The sequence below is a fragment of the Pan paniscus genome, chromosome 11, assembly GCF_029289425.2.
Source record: "Pan paniscus chromosome 11, NHGRI_mPanPan1-v2.0_pri, whole genome shotgun sequence".
Lineage (NCBI taxonomy): Eukaryota > Metazoa > Chordata > Mammalia > Primates > Hominidae > Pan > Pan paniscus.
In genome coordinates this window covers 121,841,796-121,869,009 of record NC_073260.2, presented here as the reverse complement: position 1 = coordinate 121,869,009, position 27,214 = coordinate 121,841,796, and the positions used below count along the sequence as shown (strand labels likewise).

The window sequence follows — 27,214 nt, the reverse complement described above, 5'->3', positions numbered from 1 at the left end:
GTCTCAAAAAAAAAAAAAAAGTAGTATATTATTTCAATTGAAAAAGAAGAAGATAAAAATATGAAAATGGTGATATTTTTACTTTTTTGCTGTTGTTGAGACCAAGTCTCACTGTCACCCAGGCTGGAGTATAGCAGCATGATCTCAGCTCACTGCAACTTCTGTCTCCCGGGTTCAAACAATTCTTGTGTGTCAGCCTCCTGAGTAACTGGGATTACAGGCACCCCCCAGCATGCCCAGCCCAGCTAATTTTTGTATTTTTAGTAGAGATGGGGTTTCACCATGTTGGCCAGGCTGGTCTCAAACTCCTTACCTCCAGTGATCCACCTACCTCGGCCTCCCAAAGTGCTAGGATTACAGGCGTGAGCCACCACACCCAGTCTTTACTTTTTATAATAGTATAATTGGTTCTGAAGAGAAAAGGTGAATTTATGCAACATGCAAAATCTATTATGGCAGTACTCAGCACAATATAAAGAAAAGATAGACTTGGAAAGCAATTAAGTGTGTGGCTAGCAAAACAACATCAATATTGTATACCAAAAAGGGAACGCTAGAAATACATTTAGGAACTTAAAGGCTAAGCCTGGTAAGAAGCTTTACCATAAGCTTGTAGGTCTGAGGCCTATTGCAAGCTAAACAACATCGGTGAATGCCACACTAGCAGATGCAGACCTCATAATGTTACCCGTCTCAACAACTTTGAAGCACAGTTAAAACTCAACTAAATGACAAAGATAGTACCACAAATCAGTGAGGAAATGATGGATTATGCAATTAATGTGTTGAAACATCTGGATAAAAGCTTGGAAAATAAAGTTAGGCCCCTACTTCACTCTTTACATCAAAATTAATTTCTGATGTTAAAACTATAAAAAGAAAAGTTTTAATTACAGAGAGGTGAAGCCTTTTCTAATACTACACAACACCCAGAAATCATAAAATAAAGATTTTTACATGGAAAAAATATTAAAGGAAAAACAGAAAAAATTTGCAATCCATATCACAAGGGTCTTTTTTCATAATGTATTAAGCTCTCCTACAAATCAATAAGAAAAATGTAAATAATTCAATGGAAAATATAGGCAAAGTAGATGAACAGACAGTTCCCAGAAAAAGAAATAGCTTTTAATCACATGAAAAAGTGTTCAATCACATTTATAAGAAATACAAATTAACCCACACATCATTTTCACTTACAAAATTGGTAGAGTTAAAAAAGTATGATAAGACATTTTCAACCATTGATGGTGAATTGTAAATTGGTAAAACTTTTATGGAGAGAAATTTAGCACTACTAATCAAAATTACAAATGTGCAATCTTTGACCTAGTAATCTCACCTCTAAGAATTTATCCTTTATATATCTTGAACATGTGTAAAGTGATGTACATATAAGGTATTTGTTGCATAATTGTCCATAAAAGCAAAGGTAGAAACATCCTGAATGTCTGTCATTAGGAAAGTGCTCAGTGGCTATTTTTTAAATAAGGTAGATAATTGTGTTCAAATACGAAAACATCTTTTATATGGCCAACTGGAAAAGGCAAAGTATATAGCATTCTGTGATTTCTATTAATAATGAAGAGGTACTGAGATGATGGATAAAGGTAGGTATATTTTTGCTTGTATATGTTTAGAATTTTTCTGGAAGGATAGGCAAAAGGTAGTAATAGTGGTTGCTTCCTTGAGGTACACTTGATGTCTTGAAATTATGGTTGGGGAAGACATAAACTTTCTACTGTAATATGGCTTTTTACCTTTAAAATTTTTTATCATGAATGTGTATTAGCTATTCAAAATAAATTGAATCAAAAAACCAATTCCCTGCTCAAAGCAAATTCCTCCCGCTTCTCTCCTCCCCAGTATTTATTGCATCTTTTGTTATCCTTGCATGTTTATATCCCCAACAAAACCAGGAGTTCTTTGACTGCTACAACTGTGTCTCCATCATGTTTGCATAACCAGCATTTGCACAGTGCCTTAATCATGAAAAGGGTTTTTTTTTTTTTTTTAAGTGATGTTTTGAAGGATGAAGAAGACCCTTTTTTTTTTTTAGGTGGAAGTCAGGCTCCCTTTAAATATGGCCTAATATTGCTGAGCAGGGTTGTGAGGCCCTAAAAACACCTTCCTACCATTCCTGGAATTCTACCTTGAAACATGTCTCTATCCTTTAAGAGAAAGGGAGGAGATAAAAAGGAGAGAGAGAGAAGCTGAAGCTGACTCAAAGATCTGACTGGACCTGAGCAGTGCCCCAGGGAGAATTCATTTGAAAAAAAAAAAAATGTGATCGTGTGAATGGACAAGAAGGAGATGGCTTTAGATCTTATATGCTCTAAACAAAGAGTTATGCTGAGAGGGAAACTGACTTGTCACGAAGTCAGCTTTGTTCCGTTGCTATGTGTCATCGCTGCTAATGGTGAGTTTACCTAGGGCAGAGGCTACCATCTCAGCCATGAAGCTGAAGACACAGGCATCCGTATTCTATAGCTAATTCAGGTGATTTCATCTCAGCACACACACACTGAGCACTTCCTAAGAGCAAGGTTGACCGACATTTTTATTAGCAACTATCTCTGCCTTCTTCTGATTACCTAGAGACTTAAGACCACATAATCATCCTCTACCTCACAGGGTCAAGGGAGCGGGGGAGGAAATGGGCTAAGAGGTTCTAAATCCCTCCTAACACTTGCTTCTTCCAAATCAGCAAGATTAGAGCAGTCCACAGCTGACTGCGTTCAGACCCTGCAGGCTGGGCTGGCCTGCCCGGGACCTGAGGAAGGGCAGCTCGGGTGGCAATGTCTGAGCCCCTAGGTGTGCTGGTCTCTCTAAGACAGTGAAGGCCACGTGATCCATCCTCCTAGAGGCAGTGAGCAGGTTAGGGACCCCCACGCCAGCCAGGAGGAAAAAGCAAGGAGTCCACTTCCGCAGCCATGCTGAAACAGAGCGAGAGGAGACGGTCCTGGAGCTACAAGCCCTGGAACACGACGGAGAGCGAGGGCAGCCAACACCGCAGGAGCGTTTGCTCCCTGGGTGCCCGTTCCGGCTCCCAGGCCAGCATCCAAGGCTGGACAGACGGCAACTATAACTACTACATCGAGGAAGACGAAGATGGGGAGGGGGAGGACCAGTGGAAGGACGACCCGGCGGAAGAGCAGCAGCAGGCACAGGAGGTCACCACCGCCGAGCCTGAAGGCCCCAGCGACCCTCCGGCCCTGGTGTCCACGCTGAATGTGAACGTGGGCGGCCACAGCTACCGGCTGGACTACTGCGAGCTGGCCAGCTTCCCCAAGACGCGCCTGGGTCGCCTGGCCACCTCCGCCAGCCGCAGCCGCCAGCTAAGCCTGTGCGACGACTACGAGGAGCAGACGGACGAGTACTTCTTCGACCGCGACCCGGCCGTCTTCCAGCTGGTCTACAATTTCTACCTGTCCGGGGTGCTGCTGCTGCTCGACGAGCTGTGTCCGCGCCGCTTCCTGGAGGAGCTGGGCTACTGGGGCGTGCGGCTCAAGTACACGCCGCGCTGCTGCCGCATCTGCTTCGAGGAGCGGCGCGACGAGCTGAGCGAACGGCTCAAGATCCAGCACGAGCTGCGCGCGCAGGCGCAGGCGGAGGAGGCGGAGGAACTCTTCCGCGACATGCGCTTCTACGGCCCGCAGCGGCGCCGCCTCTGGAACCTCATGGAGAAGCCATTCTCCTCGGCGGCCGCCAAGGCCATCGGGGTGGCCTCCAGCATCTTCGTGCTCGTCTCCGTGGTGGCGCTGGCGCTCAACACCGTGGAGGAGATGCAGCAGCACCCGGAGCAGGACGAGGGCGGCCCCGACCTGCGGCCCGTCCTGGAGCACGTGGAGATGCTGTGCATGGGCTTCTTCACACTCGAGTACCTGCTGCGCCTGGTGTCCACGCCCGACCTGAGGCGCTTCGCGCGCAGCGCCCTCAACCTGGTGGACCTGGTGGCCATCCTGCCGCTCTACCTTCAGCTGCTGCTTGAGTGCTTCACGGGCGAGGACCACCAGCGCGGCCCGACGGTGGGCAGCGTGGGAAAGGTGGGTCAGGTGTTGCGCGTCATGCGCCTCATGCGCATCTTCCGCATCCTCAAGCTGGCGCGCCACTCCACCGGCCTGCGTGCCTTCGGCTTCACGCTGCGCCAGTGCTACCAGCAGGTGGGCTGCCTGCTGCTCTTCATCGCCATGGGCATCTTCACTTTCTCTGCGGCCGTCTACTCTGTGGAGCACGATGTGCCCAGCACCAACTTCACTACCATCCCCCACTCCTGGTGGTGGGCCGCGGTGAGTACCTTCGCCCTGGGCTTTCCCATCCTCTTCCCCAGCCCAGTGAGCTGCTCCTCCCTCCCCTGGTTATCAGCCACCAGGCTTTGGCTTCTGATCCTCGTCTTCCTCGCCACCCCCAATCGCTGCATACAGCTAACAAAACGGCGATGGATGTCAAAGTGTTGGAAAGAGAATCTCAGCAGATCAGTAAGTAACTGAATTTGACTTAGTCGTAGAAATCTCCAAATCTAGATTTAGTCTTCAAACCTTTGAAAAACAGGTTTTAAACAAGATTCGTCATCATTACTGTTATTTACCAGTTATTGAGCATCCAGTGTCCTGACAAAGCTTATCTCATTTTGGCATCACAGCCTTTGAGATGGTTATGACCACCATTTTTTTTTTAAGGGGACAAGCAGAAATGGCTTCAGTTTTTGAAAGAAACTGTAGATTTATGCAGAGAAGGAGGTGAGACTTGGCTGAACCCTGTTGACTCTAACTGAAATCCCACCACCTCTGGTTCCAGTTAAATCTGAGTGTGGAAAGAAGCATCTCAAACTGAAACTTGCTCTGACTTCACTAAAGTTCTTTCACGACCCTGTATTATTGCCCCATTTTACAGATAGTGAAATTGAAGTACAGAGAGTTTGAATGTGGACACACAGCTAGAGGTGGCAAAGCCAGAACTGAAACTCAGGCCTGTCCATCTCCAAACTCCATGCCTTTCCCACACCCAAGCACTGTCTCTTTCAAGTTTTAGTTCTTTTGCACGCATTGCTGAATTTGTACAGTGAGTGTGACAGTTATTTTTTGCCATTGTTTTAGTTCTTTTGCGTGCATTGCTGAATTTGTACAGTGAGTGTGACAGTTATTTTTTGTCATTGTTTTCTTTGGCCTTTGCCTTTTTATAACTTGTGCTGTTTACTCAAATATCTGTATTTTGAGCTGTGGTAGCTGAATCCCTGGAAATAAATGTTAATCAGGTCTTCTCAGATCAATGAATAAGTTGGCATATATGAAGGAAAGAATTGAATGTCTGGTTTCCTTAGTTTTCTTTTGAAAAGCAGATTGTAATACCTTTAAAGACATTAAGCAAATATAACTAGTTTTCCCATGTCAGAAAGTAGATATTTTCAACATTGTGTATGTTATAACCCATAGTCTGGTGTGCACTTCTGAGACAAACCAACCCAAGGCCACTGACAGTGCAATGCAGCATAATATAAGATTTAGAAAACCTGATTGTAGTCCCAGAGCTGTCAATAATTAACCATGACCCTGAATAATTAACTGTGAAACCTTAATCCCTCACTTCCAGTCCTGCTTTCTCACCTCTAAAAGGGGAGGCTGGACATGTAAAAGTCTGCAATTCAGTGAGTCTTCCTTCCCTTGAAAGCAGGGAGCTCATATGTACAGAGGATATGTGAGCTTTCTTCAGTGGCAGGATGACACGATGTTCTTCTGAATGAGCTAGGCAAATTCTGCTTCTCTGATCATATTCCAAGTGATGAAAGGTCATCCGTATAGTAGATAAACCATGTGTACAGATGAGGCTCATGGTTGATGATTTGTCCCCAGCAAATGACATTTACTTTGGGGTGACTAAAGCAGGAAAGCAGAAGAGTAAATCCGCATGCTGATGATCTGATACAACACTTGAGAGTCAAATTTCTATTCATCTAAACATCTTTAAAGGCTAGTGCATGAAGGCACTGGATCTAGTACACTCTCTGATACTACAGTTTTAACCCACAAAAGTTTTTTCAACCTTTTGTATATTAACAAATACTTTGATAAGTTATGTTACTTTCAAACGGATATGGCTAGAGAAAAAATTTTAATTCAAATAAAACACAAAAAGAATAATGTTACTCAGGTTGTATTTTTACCAGTCAATTTTTTTGAACTGAATACCCATTGATCTCACTTAAATTTCTGATCTGTTCAATGTACAATGCAGTCTAAACCTTTCAAATTATCTCTTTTTATGTTAACTGGCACTATTTAACTCAAAATCAATGTTTTTCATAAATTTTACAAAAATTGAATCACCAGTTTTTACCAATCATAAATGTTACCAATTATTGCTCTTATCTGTATGAATTTCCTTTTGAAGCCATTATCTCTATCAGCCACTACTTTCATAGGCCAAATTTTGCACATTCCAACCATCCCATTTACAAACCTTACCCTTTATCAATGGTCTTTGTCCATTTTATTCTGAAAATTATTTATACCAGTAAAATTCGTTACAAATTAGATAAAAGACTGATCATTTGTATTTATTTCTAAACTAATCTATGAAAACAATGGGAGCAATTGCCCTTGAATATTCTAAGACCGCTCTGTTCCCCAGGACTGCTATGTTATTAATCCAGTTCTTCTCTGTGCTTCTAACTACACTCCATAATACAGACTAAAGGCTCATATTCTCAACAGAGCAAAGAGAAAAGAACACTTTGAATTGATGTGGACAAAATGTCTTCTTTCCAGTATGTAGATGCAAAGTGAAAAGAAACAAAACATTAGGACCAATTTGTCATGTAACCCACAAAAATTCACCTTATTCATTCACTGAACAGTAAGTTTCTGCACACCTCCAGTGTGCCCAGCAGTATTCTAAACACTAGGGATACAGGGTAGGAGAAGAAAAAACAATCAAGTTTTTTCTCTTGTGGAGCTTACATTCTGATGGAGAAAGACAGATAATAAATAATTTCAGGTATTGGCATAGCTTGTGTGGGATAACAAGATTGAGAGTGATTCAGGCAGTAGAGTCTGTCTTTAGTGGGATAGTCAGAGAAGCCCTTTTGGAGAAGACGACATTGAGATAAAGTTTGAAAGATGAAAAGAGACTCATCTAAATGCACCTGACTAAACAGATATGACAATCTGAGAAGAGGATTCCTAAAAGTAACTGATCTCGTGGTTTCTAAGCATTTTATTGATCATGCATCTTATTTTTAAAAATTTGGGGCACATACCCATGATAAATGTGTATTTATTTATAAATAAATTAGAAGTTATTTATTTATAAATTAGAAGTTATTTATTTATAAATAAATTAGAAGTTATTTATTTATAAATAAATTAGAAGTTATTTATTTATAAATAAATTAGAAGTTATTTATTTATAAATAAATTAGAAGTTATTTATTTATAAATAAATTAGAAGTTATTTATTTATAAATAAATTAGAAGTTATTTATTTATAAATAAATTAGAAGTTATTTATTTATAAATAAATTAGAAGTTATTTATTTATAAATAAATTAGAAGTTATTTATTTATAAATAAATTAGAAGTTATTTATTTATAAATAAATTAGAAGTTATTTATTTATAAATAAATTAGAAGTTATTTATTTATAAATAAATTAGAAGTTATTTATTTATAAATAAATTAGAAGTTATTTATTTATAAATAAATTAGAAGTTATTTATTTATAAATAAATTAGAAGTTATTTATTTATAAATAAATTAGAAGTTATTTATTTATAAATAAATTAGAAGTTATTTATTGCCATAATAACGATACATCACCAACCACCCTGAAATTCAATGGCTTAAAACATCAAGCATTTATTTAGCTCATGAATTTAAAAGTCAGCGTATACTATGATTTCAACTAGAAGGTTCTTCTCTTTCATGAGGCTGTTGTTACTCATTCACATGCCTGATGGTCAGCGGGCATGAAGGGAAAGACTAGGCCACGTGTCTGCATTCCTCTGGCAGACTCCAGCAGCCACACGTCCATGGCTGTGGCAAAGAACAAGAGAGAGAATGCAAGCCCCATCATGCAAACACTTCTTAAGTTTCTTTTCATGGCATTTGCTCAGCCCATTGGCCAGAGTAAGTCACATGGCCAAGCTGCAAGTCAAAGGGCAGGGCAGGTTAGCCCACCCACCATAGGAGGGCACTGCAAAGTTATATGGCAAACAGCTTAGATACAGAAAGATGTAAAGAATTAGTTCCAATAATGCAATCTTTCTCCTGCAGTAATATATTACTGCTCAAATATATTATACATATCAGAAAGTATACACTCACAAATTGAAACTTTGAAGATGAGATAAAGAAAAATATAATTGGCATTTTATTTCACCATTCTGGGGCTGTATCTTTTGTGAAATATTCATCCCACATTACAGAGAGTTTCTCTTATCCATTCTTTTATGTATTTTTAATACTTTCAGATAACACCAAATCTGACTTGCTTTTAATAATCTTTCTTCTCTCTATGCCAAGGATCCTGCAAACTTCCTCTGTAATTCAACTCAAGGATTTAAGAAAAATACAGTAATTTTCATTATTGTGAATTCTTCTGCAGCTGCAAAACAAATCCCTCCTGGACACTTATGTCTACAAATGCTCATCTATTAGGATGTAGGATAGACCTGTCTTTTTCATCTGTCAAATGGAGGTTATTTGTGAGCACTAATGTAATAGGAAACATATGTAAACTGCTAGCCTATAGTAAGTCTGCAATAAATAGAAGCTACCATAACTGACTAGTTGATAGTCTTTATCACATGGAAGCAATAACCTTTGCCTCTACATTCATTTGGGAAGAAAATAAAACAGAAATGATTCTTTTTCTACTGAGGAAAAGAAAGAACCTATAAAACATACGAGAAGGTCAGCTGTTCCCTCATGGGAGAACTTCTGAGAGTCCAGATAAACAGGCCCACGACTAAAGCAGCTCCAGCCATCTTGGGGCTCTCTGGGTTGCCTGGGGGTAGGAAATGCACGGCACAGCTAAACAAGAACAATGGGCTCTATGATGAAGCTGTAATCATTGGCCTCCTGTGTGGGTATGGTTTTTTTCCTTTTACTTTTTTTTTTTTTTAGCCTCAACATATGACCACATTTTTTTTTCTTATTTTTTTTTTTTGCCGGGGGTTGGGGGTTGGAGGGCATGGGTATGTTTTCAAGTAGAAAAGAGTAAGTAGACTTTGAATGAACCATTTCCTTCTGAGTTTTCCGGGGCAAGTTAAAGCTGTAGAAACCAAACAGGAAACTATGGCATGAACTCATTCCTTCAAAAACTAACTTCTCAAAAAGAAAATTTATCTCTAGTTGAGGCACCAGATCATTTTCTCCCAGAGACCTTGCTCCCATCTTTGTTTCCCTAAGGTATGTTTTCATTACCTTGCCAATAGGTGGCACTTACAAGATCACTGAAATTATTTTATTTTTGTTCATTGATTGCTTTGAGGAAACCCATTTGAAAAATAAATTAGGTTGCAGTCAGGAAAATAGATACCAAGGTGAATATTTCAAACAGGGAATTTAATACAAGGAAATAGATAGTTGTTAGAAGACTAGAAGAAGAAAAAAAAAGAAGACTGGAAAAGCAGAAAGAGAAAACTGAGATAATCCAGAGATTGGTAATTGCAGGGAGTAGCTATTGGCCCTAGAATTGGGAGAATAAATGGGAAAAGGTGTTGCTACCAGAAGCTAAGAGTCCAGAGGAGGGGCCTCTGTGTAGCTGTTGCAAGGACTCCTAAATTGGCACCATGAGGCTGATGCCAGGAATGCCAAAAAAAATGCCTGAACCATAGCTATTGGCTGCAATTGGAGGAATGACAGCAGAAACCAGAGGCAGGATTAGAGACCCTTATGTCCTCATACCATCTTCCAGTCTCTCATAGGCAGAACATAACTAGAAGACAGTGGGCAAGAGAATCTGGGAAATGTAGTTTGCAGACTCCCAGTTCTGGAATTATAGAATAAAATACAGAAGGGTGTCAGGCTTGGGACTAAGAGACAACATATAAATATTAGTAGAGTTCTACCTCCTTCAGAAGTAGCACAGGAGCTATAGGCGGGGTAAAGGCTCTTAGGCATTGTTACTACGTTTGATCTTATGGATTCCCAATTTTGGAGTGGTCTCCTTTTATGTCTTTAAAGTATGTTCCTCATGTTAGCCAATATGACATGAGTGGAACACGACAGCATCATTGAGGGCAGGGAGAAATGCAGGGAAGCTGAGGATGTGGAGAGCATCATTATTGCGCACCTTTCTGTGGATAGATTAATAGATCTCAAACTTACATTTGTGGCTTTGCTTTAGCTGTGCACACCTACCGCTTATTGTACCACTTACAAACATGTCAGAACTGTAATATACAGATGAGGGTTGTTATTCTCCTGAAGGTAGTCACCCATGACCTCATTCTAACAGTGAGTCCACTAATCAAGACATTCTTTGAATTCCACTGAGGAATTACCTTCAGAGTTTGTGACACATCCACTTGTTTCTATGTTGTTAAATCTTTGTCTTTTTAAGGCTAGATTCAGTATTTAAAAATAGTTAAGACACTTTAGTTTAAGAATGACACTTAGAGTAAACCATCAAGGTGGATATGACCGCTTGCTGCTACTGAATCTACTGTGCAGACTATAATTCAAAAGAGGAATTCCAAATATACTTGTTGCAATAATAGCATGAGTAAGTACAGCCTTTGAAGCTGGATCCTTTGAAGGACAACACGTATTGAGGCTTATAATAATTTTATCCAAAAAAGATCCATCTTCACCACCTCTAATTCCTTTGGAAAACAGAAAGAGTGTTATTTTGAAAAATAAGTTTTATTCCCTAGGATCATAAATTCCTGCATGCATGGACTACTGGGTGCCAAGATTGATTCTATTCCTTGTTCTTTATGAGGGAAACAAACTTGTCTTGTTAAATGAGAAATCCAAGTATTCTGAAGTTTTGGAGAAAAATCTGATGCTTATCCTCATAATATATGGCAGGCCAGGATTTGTTGTTTAGTGAGTAAACTGCCAGGGGAAGGTCACATTCTGGCTTTGGGACCCAAGGCTAAGGAAAGTATGTACGTTGACAGCAGAATGGTTAAGTTTCCAGTTTGCAGAGTTGCTGAGCTAGCCAGTTTTCTTCAGTATATTAAGATGGATTGCGGAAATTTTGGTCACATTTCCAAACCCAACTCCTGCTAATGTGACAACTCATTCTGTGAGGTCACTTGGGTCACTCTGGGGCCTTCAGCTTTTAATTCCCATCTAGGGAGAAATGGCTTGGCCTATGGAATGTGGAAAAAAAGTTCCCCAAAGCCAAGGAATCCTGAGTTCCTCCTGGAGCCAAGGAACAAGAAACAGATCACTTGTTGAGTCAAATTATTCACGAAATAGACAACATATAAATTAACTGTACATTTTCAACAAATTATTGGGGACCAGTCACACATAGCCTCCTAGCAGAAGAGATCTGTTCTCTAAAAATAGAGATCGAAGATATACAAAAATATTTGGATCTCATTATACACATCAGATATTTATTGTTCTTTAAGCCAATTCTCTTTGCTTTTGACTTTTCACTCAAAGTTCAGCCAAAAAAAAAAAAAAAAAGAAGTTTGGCTTAAGGGTGAAGCAAAGCCAGCAAAGCCAGTGTGCAGAATGATCAAAAGTTGAAAATAAGCAGTTTATCTTAATTATTTTCTTCCTCAGTGTCTTCCTACTCTCTCGCATCCCCGCCATCCTGAACCCTTAAGTGACTTGTTTCCTCCAAGGCCTCTGCATTGGACTTCCGTGGATGTCTCATGTTCTAAACCAGGGGTTCCCAATCCCGGGGCTGTGGACTGGTACTTGTCTGTGGCCTGTTAGGAACCCGGCCACACAGCAGGAGATGAGTGGAGGGCCATCAATCATTACCGCCTAAGTTCTGCCTCCTGTCAGATCAAGGGATCTAGGTTGCTTGCTCCTTATGAGAATCTAACTAATACCCGACAACCTGAGATGGAGCAGTTTCATCCCGAAACCATCCCCTCCCCCAACCCCGTCCATGGGAAAAATTGTCGTCCACAAAACCGGTCCCTGGTGCCAAAAAGGTTGGGGACCGCTGTTCTAAACTACCCCTTCCTGCCACTCACTCCTAAATCCAAACTCCCTTTAGGCCTCCTCCAGGGAAAGTTGACTAAACTTTCATCCAGAGGTGTGAGTAATGGTGTTAGTGACAAATGAAAGCTATTGTTCAGCTCACACAACTGGAGAGAGATCAGCCTGGGGTTCTTTGACTTTTGGTGTGGTCAATGACAAGAAACACCCGGACACAGGAAGGGGAACATCACACACCGGGGCCTGTTGTGGGGTAGGGGAGTGGGGAGGGATAGCATTTGGAGATATACCTAACGTTAAATGACAAGTTACTGGGTGCAGCACACCAACATGGCACATGTATACATATGTAACTAACCTGCACATTGTGCACATGTACCCTAGAACTTAAATAAATAAAAAAAAAAGACACACCCACTCATGCAACCAAGAGGACTTTGAGATTAACCCACAATCTCACTTTATCACTGCCTCACATCACCCCTTGGTCCAGAAGTTGGGAGAAGGAGATTCTCTACTGGAGCCACAGGGCAGAGTCAGGGAGGAGCTTGTTTCCACAGCCTGAGGGTCTGATAAGCACAACGTATATAGAGTTGCTGGTGTAGAATGCACTCAATAAATGTTGGTCTTTGCCTCTTCTCAGTGGAGGCCAGCTTCAGCATGGGGGACCCTGGGATTGCATACATGATATATATATAATATTATTGCTTACACACCCTGTGCCAGGCACTCCTTCAATTCCTATAACAACTCTGTGAGGTAGATACCACACATTTCAAAAGTAGAAACTGAGGCCAAGAGAATTTAGGTGATCTGCCCAACTTATTCAGCTGGGAAGTGGATTCAGACCCATAAGTCTACTGTAGTCCGTTTCCTTCAGCTTATCTACACCACATTACCTCTCTTGGATGCCTGCTTGTATTCTGACCCTGCAGAAAAAGGCTGCATGACCTCTCACAAGAGACAGGGCAGTGAGTGAGAGGAGGTGCATCATCAGCCCCAAAAAGGAGGTATACCCTTCCTTTTTTCGTGGGCTGGATGGAGCTGTGGTTCTTATCAGTGCCCTCAGTTCTGTCCAGCTGGCTCACTTCTCCATTTCATTCTAATCAATCAACTGCACTATTCCAGGTTCAAACTAACCCTTACATCATCAAAACAAAAATATTTACACTGCTAAGCTAACGGCCACCTCAGCATGGATCAACAAGATGACCATATGCTTTACTGCCGTCTGCTGGAAAATTATGGCAACAACTACCCAAATACACAAAGCAAAGAGTGCCCCCCTGGAGTAGTGCAACGCAAAAATGTTTACAACTGTGAGCAACAGCTCTGCTTAAAAGGCTTCTAGTAATTTAGCCAGTACTCTGGGGATCAGAGGGAGTACATGAGGCATAAAAAACAGTCCCCAAGGAATTTTCACAGGGTTTTCTGTGGTAACTGATAACTAGTCCCATGGGTATCTGCATTTTAAAACAGAAGCTTGTTAACCTAAATAAGTCTCCAATTAGTGGGATTTAAATCAGTATGACAAGAGTAATGGGAAGTATTTCATGCAGGGGTGAACATATTTTTGGTGAGTGATGTCTTACAAAAGTCCCTTTACAAAATAATGAGAGTGTTTCTCCAGACATCTGCAATTAAAGCACCTTCATATAAAGTCTCTCATTTGAACTACATAACAACTTTGAAAAGTGTTATAACTGTCTTCATTTTAAAGATGAGAGGAAGACAATGGAGGAGTTTCATGGCTTTTGTATGCCTGGTACTGTGTTCAGTGCTTTATATTCATTTTCTTATTTAGCCTTCACAAGAATCCTGAGAGTTAGATGGTTGTCTCCTGTTTTAAATAAAAAAAAAAAAAAAAAGAAGAAGAGAGAGAGAGTCTGAAGGTTTTGCCCCAGGTCACTCAACTGGAAAGGTTCAGAGTCAGGACTTGAACCCAGGTCTGACTGTTCTAAGCCCAAGATTTTTCCAACACAAACAGTGTACAGGCAAACCCAGGGACCTGCTATCCTGAATCTGGTGCCCGCTGAGTTAGGGAGGCAAAGATCATTTACTGAGCACGTTCTACACCAGGTACTTAACATACTATTTTAAATGCTCTTTACAGCAACCATTTCAAATAGGTATTACCTCCTCCCGTATCTTACATTCAAACATGCATGAGTCGTAGTCAGGATTTCAGCCAAAGTCTTTCAGCTCCATCCATAGCTTCTGTTCTTTTCATGACACAGGTCCTACAGGGAGTCTTCCTGGTACCTCCTAAAGCAGGCTCCATGGGAAGCCATTACACTTCCCATGTGTACCCACAGGGAGGACGCTTCCCTGCTTGCTCCTCTCCCTTTCTTCTCCTCCCCGATCTTAGTGCTAACAATTCCATCCTGCTTTCCTTCCTCTACAGGTGAGCATCTCCACCGTGGGCTACGGAGACATGTACCCAGAGACCCACCTGGGCAGGTTTTTTGCCTTCCTCTGCATTGCTTTTGGGATCATTCTCAACGGGATGCCCATTTCCATCCTCTACAACAAGTTTTCTGATTACTACAGCAAGCTGAAGGCTTATGAGTATACCGCCATACGTAGGGAGAGGGGAGAGGTGAACTTCATGCAGAGAGCCAGAAAGAAGATAGCTGAGTGTTTGGTTGGAAGCAATCCACAGCCCACCCCAAGACAAGAGAATTAGTATTTTATAGGACATGTGGCTGGTAGATTCCATGAACTTCAAGGCTTCATTGCTCTTTTTTTAATCATTATGATTGGCAGCAAAAGGAAATGTGAAGCAGACATACACAAAGGCCATTTCGTTCACAAAGTACTGCTTCTAGAAATACTTATTTTGGCCCAAACTCAGAATGTCTCATAGTTGCTCTGTGTTGTGTGAAACATCTGACCTTCTCAATGACGCTGATATTGAAAACCTGAGGGGAGCAACAGCTTAGATTTTTCTTGTAGCTTCTCGTGGCATCTAGCTCAATAAATATTTTTGGACTTGAGTTGACTTGAGAAAATTTTTTTTACTTTAAATTTTTCTAAAATTCTTAACTTTCCAGAGGGAGGGAGGGTTACAGCAGAAATTATACAAGCTTTGGAGTTAGACCAACCTTAGTCAGAATCCCAGAGCTACCAGCTGTATGCTTTTAGGCAAGCGACTCTAACCCTTTAAGCCTCAGTTTCTTCAACTGTAAAATGTAGGCAATACTTACCCTGCCAGGCTGAGCAATAATAGTGAGACCCTGCCTCTACAAAAACTTATTCAGAATTATCTGGGTGTGCCGGCCCACACCTGTAGTCCCAGCTACTTGGAAGACTGAGGTGAGATCACTTGAGCCCAGGAGTTTGAGGTTAGAGTAAGCTATAACCACATCACTGCACTCCAATCTAGATGGCAGAGTAAGACCCTGCCTCAAATAAATAAATAAAAAAATAAATAAAACCACCTGCCTTGTAAAATGAGTCTGGGGATAATAGATATGTGTAAATGCTCAATAAACGATAGGTATTAAAATTGTTTAAGTGGATGTTATCTAGTGAAATCTCTAGACCAGTGGTTCTCAAAGGTAAATTCATTTCTCAGAGGCCAGCTAATGCCTAGAGATGGTTTTGACTGCCAATACTGTGAGGGGCAATAAGGGAGACTTCTGGCATCTAGGAGCTAGGGGCTGAGGATGTTGCTAAACATCCTACAAGGCAAAGGACAGCCCCCATAACAAAGAATTATCTGACCCAAAATGTCAATAGTGCCAAACTGGAGAAACTCTTGTCTAGATTTCATATGGGAGCCCCCAGATTGGACTTGTGAAACATGCCTAAATGTACTAATCCTCCCCCATTAGGAGGAGCCCCCATACTGTCCTCACCAACTCAGGCCTCCTTTTTCTCTCTCTTTTCCACAAAAGGAAGAAAAAAAAATAGCCTACCTCCTGAACAATTGCTGTGGGCAAAAGGAATTAAATCAGTGTGGCCCGCCACTCTCACTGTTGGTGGATTAGAGAACCAGTGCCCACAGGAAATTGGTCCTTTCTCTCCCTGTAACCTTTTCCTTTTCGTTTCTTTGTCCTTCCTTGGGACTGTTAGAAATGGAAGTGTTGAGAATTAAAGACTCCTTTTAACTGAGCACACAAAGATTGCCCTGTAACTGGAGCTTGCCATGCAGACCCTCAAATTTGTCTCGGGGCATGGCTGGACCTATACGTGTGTCTTAAGAATAAACTGATGATTCAAGCAACAGAGAGAGAGAAAAAAATAAGAATAGTTGCCTACAATGAGAGGCAATTTGGACTGTATATGTAGTATATAACTTTAATATTTAATACAACCCTAAATAAGGTATTGGATTACTCTTTAATTTAGGAAGAAATGGAAGCTTGGAGAAGTTAAGTAATTCCACTACGTTCACACAGCCAGTAAACAGTGGGACTGGGGTTCAAGCCCAGGTCTGTCTGATCCCCAAGGCTCTTGATGGAGGGCTAAACTTGTGTCATCAGCATCACCTGGAGGGCTTGTTAAAGCCGAGCATGCTGGGCCCTGTCCCTGGGGTATGAATCAGTAGGCTTGGGATGGAGCTCAAGGATTTGCATTTCTGACAAGTTCCAGGTGATGCTGATGGCGCTTGAGCGAGGGAACACATGTTGAGAGCCAGGGGTCTAAATCACTTTGCTCTGCCCTCCCATAAGGAGCTATGATTATGAAAGGAGGCTCTAACTGGAAAACTCTATTTAGATCCCACTCCCCCTTACTCCCAAGTGTTCTTATCATCAGCAGTGACCTGGCCTCTGAAGGGTGAACAGAAGCCCTACTGTCCTAACGTTGCCAGATAAAATACAGGATGCCTGGAGTGTCTTACTCTGTACTGCTAAAACAGAATACTACAAGCTGGGTAATTTTCAAAGAACAGACACTTACTGCTCACAGTTCTGGAGTCTGGGAATCCCAAAATCAAGGCATGTGCAGGTTCACTTGTCTGATGAGAGCTGCTTTCTGTTTCCAAGATGGTTCCTTATTGCTGCATCCTCCTGAGGGGAGGACTACTCCATCCTCAGGCGGTAGAAGAGCAAGCTTACCAAACACTACATGAATCCCTTTTTATAAGGACCTTACGTGCTTTCAGGAGGGAGGAGCTCTCATGGCTTAATCACCTCTTAAAGGATCCACCTCTGAAAACTATCACATTGGCAACAGCTGAATTTTGGAGGAGACACATCCCAACCATAGCACCAGTTAAATTTCAAGATAAATAATTTTTAGTAGAAGCATTTTGCAAATATTGCATGGCGTATACTTCTACTAAAAAACTGTTTATTTAAAATTCAAATTTAAGGTGTCCTGTACTTTCATTTGCTAAATCTGGCAATCCTGCACTATTGCTTTTGAGTTTCCTCTGATGGATGAAAATTACCCCCAAGTCCTAAAAAACCCACCCAAACAACAGGCCTCTCAGCCAAGGGAGACTTCTCTCCCCTCTTGCCAAATATAAAAGAGATAAATTTCTAATTAGTTTCTTTGCCAGATACAGTCACGCAAACAAAGTTACAACGTGCAGGTCTGGAGCACAGCTTACATAACCACCTAACACCCTCACTGCAGCAGCCGCCTCTTCTTGTCGACCTCCAGCCTTCCTGCTCCTTCTGCAGTCTTCAAGGGGAGGGATTTACTGATGAAATGCATCTGCTGGGGCTGTTACGAAGGGCCAATGTCCATCACCCCATCCCTGCTTGAAGCCCAGACAGAATGGTCCAGACCTTCCCAGCAGAAGAGACTGCCTGAGAGAAAGGAGTAGGGACCTGTGGAGGAAGGGTCAAGAGAGGTCTGATGAAAGAGATGGACTTTTCCAGATCCCTGGGAGGGAATCTTGGAAACGACAATGGCCCACTCCTCCCAATCTCACTGGCCACATCTGCTCAGCACGGCCTTCCCAGCAAGTAAGACTGACAGATCGAAGGAAGTTAAAACAAAAAGAATGTTTCATAAGCCTCACTGTGTACCAGGCACAAAACCAACATTATGTCACTTAATCCTTCAACACTCCTATGACATGGGTTTCAAGGTGGTCATTTACAAAGGCTTAGCTTCCTTTAACTTGACACGGTCTTTGGGTCTGGGTTTGAAACCTGGCTCTGCCATTGACTAAGAGGTTAAGCCATATGACGTTTCCATTTGCATTTTAAAATGTCTGAATAGTGTAATTTCACATGGCATAACTGAATAGTTGTGTGACCACAATTTCCCTCAGCCTCAGTTTCTGCTTCATTTAAATGGAGATTATAACGATGTCTTTCTCAGGGTTGTGGTGGTAATAAAATGATATCATAGATCTCTTAATGTACTATTTGACACATATTTACTGCTCAATAAATTTAGGTCACTATTATCACCATCATCATCACTATTTTGCTAGCTGCATAGGAAAACTATACAAGTCCAGACAGAGTCACCTGTCATCGAAGAGAGGATTCTGTGGGTGAAGACAGCTTTTGAATCCTGTTGCCAGCCCCCTAGCCCAACCAGTGGTATGCACAAGGATCTAGATGAGTCTGCCCAATAGAACTTTCTGTAATGATGGAAATTTTATTATGCGCTGTCTGATGCAGTAGCCATCAGCCATGTGTGGCTAGGGAGCACATGAAATGCAGCTAACATAACTCTGGAACTAAATTTTTTATTACTTAATTTTAATTAATTTTATTTTAGATTCAAATGTCCATGTGTGGCTGGAGGCTACCAAATTAGACAATGCAGATGTACAGTGCAATGTAGCCTCTTCTTCTGCCCTCATGGTGGGATCTCAGGAGGAGTGTTTGGCTTTTTGTGAAGGAGTAGAACCAAGAAAAGAACAAGAAAACATGACAGTACCCCTGTTGTGGCCCAGCCGCTGGAATGGGTTTCTAGGCCAACAGGTGCAGCATTGTAAATAGATAGCATTGATGTGATTGGTGGACTGGGATGGCCTCCTTTGTTAAAGAGAAAAGAAAAGAAAATCTTCCAAAGTATAAGCAACAACAAAAAAGAGCTGTGAAAAGACCATCTCCATTATTCAAATGGGTCCCAACCTTCATCCCGAGGGGCTTTGGGGCTCCCTCACTTGTGCCTGCCCAAGGCCATACACATTATCTTCTTAATCTTCTAACCCAGACTGGGCCAAAAACACTTCCCCTGTTTCACCTTAGCTTCAAAAAATAAGTGGACATGTTCACAAGAAACTTTTCTCAAATTTAAAGGGAATGCGTTAGTTATCACCTGTCTCCAAAGATTCCAGGTTCAAGAAAATAGTCTGCATTTTGTTGAGCTCCCAGTTCCCTCCTCCCAGGCTGATGTCCTGGTTCCCCAAGTCGAGGGGAATGTGGTCCCTACACTCCAGCTTTCCTTTCCCTCCCTGGTTTCCTCTGATGTGATGCTTTTAAAACTCATGTGAATTTTGTATTCTACCTTCTATGTCTATTCTGGTGTGCTGGGCCTTCTCCCTCTGTCCTCCCACAGCCATTATTTACCCTTTTCTGCCCTGCAGCATGACCAAGGGGTCTTGGAGAGAATGTTCTGGGTGTGTACTCCTCACCCTCTCTCTATCCACTGTCTAGTCTAAGCAGCAGTTGAGTTCCTACAGCCGTGGCTCAGTTGAGTAGCCTTGTTTAACCACAGCATTCACAGGTCCTAGAAACACCTTTCCCTCCTGTTGTTCCCTCAGGCCTATGAGTAGTAATGGCCTCCCACTGTTGCTAACTCTTGAATATCGTACCGAGTCTTGTTGGTTCTCTTCATCCAGATCATACCTGTGTGTGTAAATGGAATCTTTATTAAAATCTCTTCAATTAAACTGCTTGAGTGTGCCATCTATTTCCTGCTGGAACCTTAATACATCTTGTATTGTTTAAGAAAAATATATCGTGCATATTCCCCAACTAGCCACCAAATAGATGAGGCATGTTTGTCTGACAGTCACCACCCCAGACTGAGAAAGACAGTCTTCAGATTTATCAACAAAGAGGCATGTCTGCGGGCACAGTGGCTCATGCCTGTAATCCCAGCACTTTGAGAGACCAATATAGGCAGATCACTTGAGGCCAGGAGTTGGAGACCAGCCTGGCCAACATGGTGAAACCCCGTCTCTATTAAAAATACAAAAAAATTAGCCGGGCGTGGTGAGGCATGCCTGTAATCCCAGCTACTCAGGAGGGTGAGGCAGGAGGATCTCTTGAACCTGGGAGGCAGAGGTTGTAGTGAGCTGACATCGCACCACTGCACTCCAGCCTGGGTGACAGAGTGAGACCTGGTCTTTAAAAAAAAAAAAAAAAAAAATGCCATATCCAACTCACAGATGATTGATAGGAAATGATAATCGGCATATCTCAGTGCCAATAAATGATTCATCTCTCCTGTCAAAGGCTTCCGCCTCCACCATCTTTAGGAGAAGTTTTCTGTGACTAAATCTGTTGACTTCCCTTACACAACCTCATCCCAATATACAAGTGGATTTTTGTGAATATATGATGGAATCATGTGCATAAAATCTGTTCAAATATATGCACCTAGAAACAGAAGTTTTGGTGCCCTCTGAGGACATCAAGAAATCATCTCAACCAGGCTCTTACCTTGATTCAGGTAAGGTTTATTTACCTTGTTTGGCAGGTGGTATAACTGAGACCCAGAGAAGTTAAGAGAAATGCCCAGAGATGGATCTGTTTCCCATGCTGCCACCCACTCCCTATGTCCACAGCAGATATTGTTAATCAATCACATTACTCATTCCCATTGGAAGGCCTTCTTGTTGCAGTTCTCTAGCAACCAATGCAAATCTCTCAGAGTTGACACTCAAGACCTGTTTGTCATCCTAGCATGTGCTTGAGTGTTAAAAACCAGAAAAAAGAACTAGAAATCAGTCTCTATAGTCTCCTAGTGCACTGTTCTTTTTGAAGGATTTCCCTGTAAATTCAGAAAACCTGTGCAGACTACGCTCAGTTATCCTTAATACCTAGTATGTTTTGTTAAGTAAGCCTCTTTGCCTCCTTCTTTTTTTTTTTTTTTTTCCAGACAGGGTCTCACTCTGTCACCCAGGCTGGTGTGCTGTGGCGCAATCATGGCTCACCTCAGCCTCAACCTCCCAGGCTCAGGTGATCATCCACCTCAGCCTCCCTAGTAGCTGGGACTACAGGTACCCACCACCACACCTGGCTAATTTTTGTACTTTAAAATTTTTTGTTGTTGTTGTTGTTGTTGAGACAGGGTTTTGCATGTTGCCCAGGCTGGTCTCCAACTTCTGGGCTCAAGTGATCCGCCCACCTCAGCCTCCCAAAGCAAGAGGATTACACGCATGAGCCACCATGCCTGGCCAAGTGAGCCTCTTCAAGCCTCAGTTTCCACCTTATAACATGGAGATTAAGATTTCCTTATTGGGAGGGTTAACTGATACATAAATGCAAAGTACCTGGCATAATATCTATTATATAATGGGTGCCCGGATCATGGTAGCTCTCATTATTCATATTTTATCAACAGAATGTCCACCATCCACAGTGTGCTCTTCTGTGGTGGTCTTCAGGGTCCCCAGCCATTAGGCTGTTCACAAGTATTTTATTAATTTTCCTGAAATATGTGCATTCTAATTGCATTTCTCCACCACATTCAAGTTATGTGTGACAAATGGCTTGTTTTGGCCAAAAAAATAAGAGCAAGAGATATTACTTCTGAGTAGAACCATTTAATTGCTACTTCTCTCTTCCAGTCTTCCTTTTCTATGTTTTTGTAACTGTGGAAACACATGTCAAGATGGAGCATCCATCAGCCAAAGGCAGAGTACCTTGATGAACAGAACCCCAGGCTGACCCCTGTTGGACATGTCATGTAAGTGAGAAATACACCTCTGTTGGGTAAAGTCACTGAGATTCTGCAATCGTTTCTAATTCACCTTGATGAATGCCTCTTTTTGCATCAAGTTTCCATCATAACAGAGAGGTAACATGAAACATTTATATGTCTTGAATATTCATGTCCCCCAAAGTAATTTTCTCACTCTTCTACATAGTACTTGATAATAATGCTGCTTAAAATGTATCCAATGCCCATTACATGCCAAGCATTCTTTCTGAGCACTTCAAGCAAGCTAATGTATACATTTTAGTACCATGTCTGGCACATGGTAAATGTCCAAATTTATTCTAATCATCACTACCATCACTGCCATCATTACTATGCACCATCTCCAGTCCTTATGACAGCCCAGGGAGGTAGGGACTATTATTATCTCCACTTGACAGAAGAGGAAGCCAAGGCACAAAGTCATTAAGTAATATGCTGAAGGTTTCAGAAGCTGAAAATAATGCCACAAGTGTTTGGGCCCAAGTATGTCTGAAACCAAAGTTCTTGTCTTTTCCATAATGCTCCATATACTACCCATTAAAGACTGCCAAATTCCATGCAATAGATTTTCCTCAGACAATTTCTGCTTCCCACTGGTGTGGCAGGTGCCCCAACCTCAGAATCGTCGCCCTGGTTTTACCACTTGGAGCTGTTGTAGACTAATTCACTGAGGGAGAGAAAAATTGGATTCCTTCAGGCTAATCCCTTCATGGAAATTAAAACTTGGCACTCAGAAAGAGGATTTATATTTTTCTACCAGCTTCAAGATTCACTACCAAAGGGATTGCCCTCTCCTTCCTTCATTTTCCTCAAAATCTCTAGCCTTGTCTGTCACTTATTTCTGTTTCATAAGTAGCATGAGACAAAGGGCCAGTGACAAGTTTTTCCTTCCCTGCTCATCCTCCTAGAGCTACAGAGTCCACACAGGGAGGCAGAGAGAGAGAACCCAAACACGCACAGACATACCAACCAACCTCCACTCACCACATCTGCCTCCAGGCCATTTATTTCATTATAGCACAGGATGCTCAAGAGAACTCAGGGAGGGGGACAATTTCATTTTTCCTACACTTTGGAAATTAAAATTATTTCCAAAAAATAATGTGCTTTGTTCTTCAAGAAAGCTGAGGAGAAGAGAAAAGAGGTCAAAGGAGTAAGAGGTAAAAAAATGAGAGGCAGAAAGGGAGTGAGGGAGAGAGAGATAATAGAAAGACATATAGCAGTGGCTCACACCTATAATCCCAGCACTTTGGGAGGTCAACAATGCAGGAGGATTGCTTGAAACCAGGAGTTTTAGACCAGCCTGGGCAACATAGTGAGACCCTGTCCCTACAAAAATTTTTCGAAAATTAGCCAGGTGTGGTGGCATGCACCTGTGGTCCTAGCTACTCAGGAGGCTGAGGGGGGAGGATTGCTTGAGTCCAGGAGATGGAGGTTGCATTGAGCTTTGATTGTGCCACTACACTTCAGCCTGGGTAACAGAGTGAGAGTCTGTCTAAAAAAAAAAAAAAAAAAAAAAGAAAGACATATATATATATGTATGTGCATGCATATATATGTATATATGTGCATACGTATGTATATGTGTATGTATGTATGTGTGTGCATGTGCGTGTGTATGCAGGATATAGAAAGAACAGAGTAGCAATGAGATTGGCTCTGTGTCTTCATTGTATCAGCAACCATTTGATTTTTTTTTTATTTTAATTGGTACTATTTTGTCAATCACCCACATTTGGAGTGTTTTATGGAATCCCTTCCTTGAACTCCCACTCATACCCCTAGAAAAGCCTCTAACTCAATGGTTCCCACGAGTCTAGTTTATATCTGTGGTTCTTCTTGAAATGACATGGGGTAGTGGGAAGGAGGAACTTTCTAGTTCAACTAACTTGGGTTCAAAATACAGCCCTAGCCCAGCCCATTGTTTTCATTCAACTAATACTTATTGATAACCATATGTGTGCCAAGCACTGTTCTAGGCACTGAGTTACAGTGAACAAACTTCCCTGCCTTCATAAACCTTCCATTGTAGAGGAATAAATAGAAAGAGGAATATATAATATTTTACTGCTAAGTACAATGGAGGAAAATAAATCATAGGAGGAGGATAAGGAGTAACAATACTGGAGTGAGGCACGATGTTCAATAAAATGATTGGGGTGGGCCTCACTGTGAAGGATGACACTGGAGCAAAGCCTTTCAGGAGGTAAGGACTGAACCCCGCAGGTATCCTCGGGAAGAGCAAACACCCAGTGCAAATGTCCTGGAGTAGGAGCACTCCTGGCATGTGAGGAGGCCACTGAAGGAATGAGGAACAGCAAAGAGGAAGGTGTAACAGATTGTAGGTCATGGTGCAGTGGTAGAGTTATTGAAGTTCAGACACTAGAGGGAGTGAACTGGAAAGAAAGATATCAAAAAGTGGGATGTATGAAATTGACTTCATGGAATGATTGCCATTCCCATGCATAATTTAGAGTAACGACAGTAAGTGTCTGAAGTAGGATAGAAGAAAAAATGACACGTGGTGAGAAGGTGAAGGTTATTGGAAGTCTCACTGATGTAGGTATTAAAGTACCTAGAGTAATGGCAGTGAGTGTCTGAAGTACGATAGAAGAAAACTACAGATGGTGAGAAGGTGAAGGGTATTGGAAGTCTAACTAGTGTAGGTATTAAAGTACCTGAGAATTAGAGAATGGTGTTGGAGTATAATCGCCCAATGGGTTCATTTTGCCCACTGCCCACATAGAGCCGATTTATCAAGGGGACTGCTATAGAGAAAGTTTAATACACATAGAACCCCTAAACAGAAGACCAGAGTTTTATTATTACTCAAATTGCCTCCTTAAAAATTCAGAGGCTAAGGTTTTTTAAGGATAGTTTGGCAGGCAAGGGGCCAGGGAATGGGTGCTCCTGATTGATTGGAGATATAATCATAGGGGTGTGGAAAATGGCCCTCCTGTGCTGAGTCTGCTTCTGGGTGGGGTGGAGCCATCTGGTCATCAGAAACACAAAAGCCTAAAAAGACATCTTAAAAGGTCAATCTTAGGTTCTACAATAATGTTATTTATATGAGTAATTGGGGAAGTGGCAAATCTCGTGACCCCCAGAACAATGGCTAGTTATTGGTTAACTATGCCTACATTTTAGCAGAATTCAGACCCCTCTCATCCTCCTAACCTGATTAAACTAGTGAAAAAAAAAACTAGTGAAAGGCTCACTAGTTTTACAAAGGTAGTTTAGTTTTGGGAAGGGCTATTATCATTTAAAGTATAAACTAAGTTTCTCCCAAAGTTAGCTTGGCTCACACTCAGGAATGACCAAGGACAGCTTGGAGGTTAAAGGCAAGATGGAATTGGTTAGATTAGATCTATTTCACTGTCATAATTGTCGCACTGTTGTAATTTTTGCAAAAGTGGTTTCAGGAGAGGGTGACAATGAGCCAGGTCCTACTCTTCAAGGAATTACAGGGAGGGTCTGGAGAGCAGTAGTTGATTGTGATAAGAAGGGGGAGGGGGTCTGTGACTTGCAGTTCAAGCTTGGTTTGGAGCAGTTAGTGAAGAAGGAGGCAGATGGCCTGAATGCAGCAATAAGGAGCTAGGAGGACACCTACCTTACACCAGGCCCTGTAGGTAAGGGTCATTGGATAGAAGGCAGCCACCACTTGAGAGAACTGCAGGGAAACAGGGTTCTCAAGGGAGAACCAGGTATCAGTTAGGTCAATCTAATTGGGAGCACCTGGAGCTTAGGTTTCCTGTTGGCCCTGGAGGAAGGAAGACCTCACAGGGGTATTCTGAACTCTACTTAGTTCCTGCCACATCTAACTCTTTGTCCTTGGGCAAGTTATTTGACCTTACTGAGCCAGTTTTATAATCCATAAAGTGACTCAATGAGACCTATCTCACAGGATTGTGGTGAGGCTTAAAACTGGACAACATCCAGAAAGCATCTATAAAAAGATACAGTCCAGCAGATGGTAGGTGCTCACCACTGTCAGGCCCACAGCCTATGGCTCAGGTTACACAGGTCTGAGTTCAAATTCTGACTCTGCCCCTTACTATTACTGTGTGACCTGGAGCTAGTTATCTAACTTCTCTGAGTCTTACTTTTCTTCTATAAAAGATTGGAAGACTTATACCAGGCACAAAGGATGCTTGTAAGGAATAAATGGAAGAATAACATAATGAGCTATTAAATTTTGCCACCTTCTCCTTGCTAGAAGAAACTCCAAAGCATAAAAAAGTAGTTTTCTCCTTCCTACCCCTAGCGATTTTTAAAGTGAATCAGCAGGCCTCTGTAGTCTGGGCTCTCTTGTCCCAGGAAAAGTAAGGAGCTTCTTTGAGAAGTTTCAGAACTGCTACTAAGGCCTACAATACATTAAGGGGTTAGGCAAGATCATGCTGAACTGGAAGGTAACAGAGACTAGAGTATGGAGTTGACAGTGGACTACGGGTAGCCCAAACCCAGGAAAAGGCAGGTGAATTCCCTAACATGGGGGAAAAAGGAGGCTTGGTTCTGCAAGAAAGTGGCAGAAAGCTATCTGGCATTCTAAGGCAGACTCGGGGATGTGCCAGGCTGCTACTGGGATAGTCATTCCAAGTCTTCACTTCTCTTCCAGCCCCATCACATTGATGGGTGTTTCTGCAGCCTGGAAGTCAAGGGCACCACAGCGTTATGTAGAGCAAACATGTTGCAATTTTTATCCCCGTCTTGTTCTTGGCTCAGAGCATAGCAGGCCACCTGCTCAAGACGCAGTCAGATAGCTATTGTGTCAAGGTCACCCTCCACACAGGTGTCCCTGGAGGTCCCTTCAGTACAGGGGGCTGGCAGCTGCTTAGGGTGCAGCTGCCTTGCCAGACATTTTAGGTGGCTAGGATGAAGTCATCTGAATTCAGTGCCTTCTGCTTCTGTTTGCTCTCAATGCAGCTTTCAAATTTCAGACTCTTTCTACTCACTCCTTGGTGACTTAAGGCCAATCATTCAGGTAAAAATTTGCCTAGGGCTTGTCTTCTGTTAAATGGAAATAATTTCTATTTCATAGGATTTTTGTGACTCATGAACAACAGAAACTCTGCAAATGGGTGTCGCAATTAGGTGCTAAATGAATGGCAGCAGTAATAATATAGTAGAACTAGTAGTACTAGTAGTAATAATAACAACACTACTAAGACAACAGATACAGTGACCAGAGGCTGGCCCAGCTTTTCACCAGTCCCAAATGTAGGCAGCAAAAATAG

The 27,214-nt window shown here is 42.0% G+C and overlaps 1 protein-coding gene across 1 annotated transcript; it reads left to right on the top strand.

The window, feature by feature from the left end:
• Nucleotides 1-956: 956 nt before the first annotated feature.
• KCNV2 (potassium voltage-gated channel modifier subfamily V member 2) lies at nucleotides 957-25,643 on the top strand. The gene is made up of 2 exons (XM_003823354.5): nucleotides 957-4,289; nucleotides 14,536-25,643. The coding sequence occupies exons 1-2, from the start codon at nucleotides 2,934-2,936 to the stop codon at nucleotides 14,815-14,817; spliced, it is 1,638 nt and encodes a 545-aa protein (XP_003823402.1). The 5' UTR covers nucleotides 957-2,933; the 3' UTR covers nucleotides 14,818-25,643.
• The last annotated feature ends 1,571 nt before the right edge of the window (nucleotides 25,644-27,214 follow it).

Coding starts and splice junctions, on each gene's coding strand:
- KCNV2 (XM_003823354.5), top strand. CDS start 2,934: ATGCTGAAACAGAGCGAGAGGAGACGGTCCTGGAGCTACAAGCCCTGG. Junction 4,290..14,535: donor ACTCCTGGTGGTGGGCCGCG/GTGAGTACCTTC, acceptor CTTCCTCTACAG/GTGAGCATCTCCACCGTGGG.